The 5,053-nt window shown below is 46.1% G+C and overlaps 1 protein-coding gene across 1 annotated transcript; it reads left to right on the top strand.

The window, feature by feature from the left end:
- The first annotated feature begins 274 nt into the window (after positions 1-274).
- cd248a (CD248 molecule, endosialin a) lies at positions 275-4,165 on the top strand. The gene has a single exon (XM_010769207.1). The coding sequence runs from the start codon at positions 526-528 to the stop codon at positions 2,866-2,868; it is 2,343 nt and encodes a 780-aa protein (XP_010767509.1). The 5' UTR covers positions 275-525; the 3' UTR covers positions 2,869-4,165.
- Positions 4,166-5,053: the final 888 nt, after the last annotated feature.

Raw genomic sequence — 5,053 nt, 5'->3', positions numbered from 1 at the left:
TTCATGCATATGAATGTGTGTGTGTGTGTGTGTGTGTGTGTGTGTGTGTGTGTGTGTGTGTGTGTGTGTGTGTGTGTGTGTGTGTATAATGGCAGAGTACCAAACTATGTCCGTTAACAGGGCTTATGAAAACCATATGACATGCTCTGCACCTCCCCCCATTCTGACACACATCCACGTAGGCCCCCCCTTCCAAAAACATACAGTTATTTTCCTCCCTTACTCCCATGCTCACCCTATATCCCCCTCCCTCTCGTTCTCCCCTCCCTCCCTGCTCTCTGGGACAATCTGCATGCACACAGCCCCAGCACAGATCTGTTTCAGCACGGTGGAGTAAAGAGCACAGCAAGACGGGGAAAAAAGAAACAGGGTTTAAATGAAGAAAGAAAAGTTCAGATAGACAGCTAAAGTGGGTCAAGAAAAAAAGATACAGCTAAAAGAGACTTTGAAAAGCAGGGAATAAAAGTGTGAAGAAAGTGAGGCTGAGAGACAGGCGGAGAGTGGAGCGTGTGAGTTCTAAAGAGAATGGGCTCCCTGGTGAGCGGTGCTTCTGCTCTTCTCTTCACGTTCCTGCTCACTTTGCTCTTTGGACTTTCTTTGGTCTTATCTCAGGATTTGAGTGAGAGGGATGCTTTGTGCAATGCAGACGGCTGCTTTGTGGTCTACTTCCAACGCAAGACCTTCCTGGACTCATGGAGGGCCTGCAAGGTGAAAGGTGGCAACCTAGCTACCATTAAACGCAGGCAGGATGCCAACGATATCGCCACTCTCTTCTCCAGTCTGGATTTGCGCCACTCCCGCACCAGCGTCCAGGTATGGATTGGCCTTCAGCGCCAGCCTCGCCAGTGTTCCTCCACACGCCCACTGCGGGGTTTCTCTTGGACTACCGGTGACCACGACACGGACTATACCAACTGGCAGAAAGAGGACTCCCCTAGTATGTGCTCGGTGCCACGCTGTGTGGTGATGGGCTACAGCACTCAGGAGCAGAGTGATAACTTCAAATGGCTGGATGGTTCCTGCTCAGTCTCTGTGGATGGGTATCTTTGCCATTATGGCTACAAAGAAATGTGCCCTGCCTTGTCGGGTGAAGGAACAGGCAATGCCCTCTACACCACACCGTTTAACCTCCTAAGCACACTGCTAACCCATATTCCCTTTGGATCTGTTGCTACCGTGCCCTGCCCTGCTGGCACCAAGGAGGAACAGTCAGTGTTGTGTATGCTGAAGGAAGATGGCTCAGTGGGGTGGTCTAGAGATTCCCCCCTCTGCTCCGATCCCCACGAAACATACAACTGGTGTGACCAGAATAACGGTGGATGTGAGCATTTCTGCAGGCCGGCCGGTGTTCACTTCTTCTGCGAGTGTGCTGATGGATATCAACTGGGGGACAATGGGCAGAACTGTGAGCCGTCTGATGTCTGTCAAGGGGCCCCCTGTGAGTTTGAGTGCCTGCCCCTCTCAGATGGGTACCGTTGTGCCTGCCCTGAAGGGTACATGCTTGCAGCAGATGATCGCAGCTGTCTGGATGTAGACGAGTGCCTCCAGAGTCCTTGCGAGCAGATTTGCATGAACGTTCCAGGGACATTCGAATGTAGATGTCGGGAGGGATACCATCCTGATGAAGACGGCGGGTGTGAGGATATAGATGAGTGTATAAATGATCCATGTGAACATGCCTGTGAGAACACTCTGGGCTCTCATATCTGCCACTGCCATCTGGGTTATTCCCTCATGCCCGAGGACCCAAGCAAATGCCAAGACACTGACGAGTGCCAGATCCCCGGGACCTGCGAGCAGATGTGTGTGAATTACGAGGGCGAATTTGAATGCTACTGCGAGGAAGGCTACGAACTCATGTCTAATCACTTCTCATGTCGCAAGATAGGACAAGGAGATGAAGAAGCTGCTGTCACCCCTCCCTTTGCTTGGGTGACCAACCAGCCTGGACCTCTATGGGACCCTGTGGACTACGACCGGAACCCACAGCAGGGCCACACTGACTGGCCTCCAGAGGACGAGCAGGCTCTGGACTGGCTGACCGACCCACCCAGAGTTTTGGATCCTGATGTCATATGGGTCACCAGCGCCCCCCAGGAAGAAATGCTCTTTGATTTAGCCCTGGTCACTCCAACAAAGCAGGCTGAGAAAGAGTTTGACGATGGAGAAGCGGACAGGGGACAGTGGGGGCAGAGACCTGGGTCTTACCTGGACATTTTGCCGACCACAATCTACACAGCGCCTCCCCCTCCCACAAAGTCCAGCCCTACCCCAGACTGGTACGATGATGACGAGGAGGAGACCACCACGGCTCTCCCCTTCCTTTCCACCTCAACAATCTCTGAGGGAGCGGGGAATTGGTGGGCCACTTCCAGCCAGAAACCAGAAAGTACAGAACATTCTGTCATTGACCTCAACATGCCTCCGGATTCTGGCTTCCACAATGCGAAAGAAGAAGAAGAGCAGTACCACCTTAGGGAAACCTCCCCAGAGGAGGATTATGAGGAGGAGGAGGAGGAGGAGGAGGAGGAGGAGGAGGAGAAGGAATTAGTGGAGGTCACAACCCAAAATGTTCCCACACAGCCGACTCCTTCCCAGCCAACCAACCCAAGCGAGATCTTTGACGTCACGGTTTCTGTCCAGGAAGAGCGGGGGCAGAAGGAGAGCAGCACCTGGCTCCTGGTGGGGCTCCTGGTACCCATCTGCATCTTCTTCGTAGTGATGGTGGCCCTGGGCATCGTCTACTGCACCCGCTGTGCTGTTCATTCCCGCAGCAAGAACGCCACTGACTGCTACCACTGGATCTCTGGGGCTCACGATAAACAAGGAGCTCCTAACCTCTCAGCAGGGGTCAAGACCCACGTTTAAAGAGAGAACAGAGAAAGTGACATTTACATAAACAGACTCTGCTTCAAAGGTAAGCAGGAGTGAATAATGGAACTGGGACAAGCTGACTGTTGAACTGCCCACTCTTTGAACACATTTGGATTTTACTTTTAAATATCAATGGATTGAAGCGGAAAAACACTGATATCAGAGAATAATGTGGGTAGACATGTATTCATTTTCAAAATGTCACACTTGAGCCAGATCCAGAACTGATGCCATTCGACCTTATTGTGAGAGCAAAATTTTACCATGAGGTTTCAAATATGCAAAATCCTCAGGCTCAGTTTTTACAATAGCATATCACTGTAGATAACTTGTACTGTCAACTGTGTTAAAGGGATCAAAATGCATTGCTAGCTCGCATAAAAAATGGGTGAAATAGACTGTAATCAAATATCCCTTCAAGAGATAAGACATTCTGCAGTCCCATTATAATGCTGGGAAGCAGCCATTTGAAAATCACTGTGTTGAATGTTTAATAAGAGACCAAAACCTTATTTGTATATAGTGGTTCTTTTGTATTTATGTTTGTTGCATATTTTTCACCAGCAATTTTATAGAAAATGTAACAATTCAATGACGTACCTTCTTTCATGGAGCCCATAAACCTAGTGAAATGTAAAGGAATGTTTGCACATGGGAATAGTTTTCCCCACTCATGCCCAGTTTAAGAGCACTTCTCCTTTCCTTGACTTTTCTTTTATTGCGTTTTCTAAGAGGTTAGAGTGCAGGTGTTCACACTGCACAGGGAATGTTGTAGGGGCTTGGTTGACATTAGCCATGGCCTTGTTCATGATATGGCCATCAATCACTCTTCGTAACCCTAATTCATTATTACAGCCATACACGTTTTGTCTTAAACCAGCCCTGAAATGTTGTACGGCCGTGTTGGATTACACCCAGCTGTGTGTGCGACACATCGCTGCTGCAGCTTCAGATGTTTTCAAACTGAACAAACATGTTCCATAAATCTCAGATTCCAAAATGTTCACATGTGGATAGAAAGCTACATTTACTTGTTTGGAGAAGTGCAAATTGGATATTAGGGTGTATGTCTAACCCTAACAGACCAAAGGCAAAACAATGAAAGAACAAAAGGTACTTACAAGTTAACAAAAACAAATTCAGGATTAAATGGATTGATGCCTGAAACAAAGTGCCAATCCAAATGTACACATGAAATGTGTCTTTACTTTAATAATAGACTGTGAAATGTAAGAAACATCAAAAGTATTTTCTTTGTTACATTTTAAGAAATTGTGAATTAAAAACTATGACAAGGGTTCAGTGTGAAATGTTATTATTGACCTGAAACAGCAGTTTAACCATCCATTTCTTAACCTATTGTGCACTAGCTTTTACAGGGGCTTCTAACAAAATCTCAGTGGTCAGTGGTCATTGAGAATGTTCAGAAACATAGGAATTGCCATCACCTCGGGAAGACTGTGGAATGTGAATGAAAGGTCAAAAAAAAGGTAGGAAGATTCTGGAGTTACATTTAATGTAGGTCTAAAGCAGGGGTCTCCAACCTTTTTCTAACCGGGAGCTACTTTTGAAAAAAGAAAGTGGCCAAGAGCTACTCATGTTATTTTATATAGATTTCAGTGCACATATCACATTCGTGACTCAAGAGCAGAAACATTAACATTAACATGAATAAACTTGACTTTCTCATGAAGAGAAAAAAAGACAAATAATCACCATGCAATACTGAGTTCTGCTTTAACATCAATAACTACAGTAAACAGTTTTACAGATAAGAGTGCAAAGTTCCTAATTGTAATAATAACATTTCTAGCTCTATAATTTAAATTATTTCAAGCATTTCACAAATTTGTTTCACATGTAAAAGGGGAATATGGCTTGTGCTTTTCTCAACTTGCATCAAGCAAACATATGTCTTCAAACATTCAGTCTGTCACTGCATTGTTGTCTTTCTCCTGACTCAGCTAATGTGACACCTGGCACTGCATAGCATCCACCAGAGCACTGTACTGGGGTGTGTATCCTGACAAATTCACTCTGATTGAGTCATTGAGGTGTTCATCAGTAAGTCTTGTCCTGAATTTGGATTTGATAAAGTTCATATCAGAGAATGCTGATTCACAGCGATATGTTGACCCAAATAAGCAGGACAGTTTCACGTGCAGCTAGTTTGTAATGT

The sequence above is a fragment of the Notothenia coriiceps genome, unplaced genomic scaffold, assembly GCF_000735185.1.
Source record: "Notothenia coriiceps isolate Sejong01 unplaced genomic scaffold, NC01 NC01_scaffold00006661, whole genome shotgun sequence".
In the NCBI taxonomy this organism is placed as follows: domain Eukaryota; kingdom Metazoa; phylum Chordata; class Actinopteri; order Perciformes; family Nototheniidae; genus Notothenia; species Notothenia coriiceps.
This window is presented reverse-complemented; position numbering and strand designations above follow the sequence as displayed.

Excerpts from the sequence above, each read along its gene's own strand:
- cd248a (XM_010769207.1), top strand. The coding sequence starts at position 526 with ATGGGCTCCCTGGTGAGCGGTGCTTCTGCTCTTCTCTTCACGTTCCTG.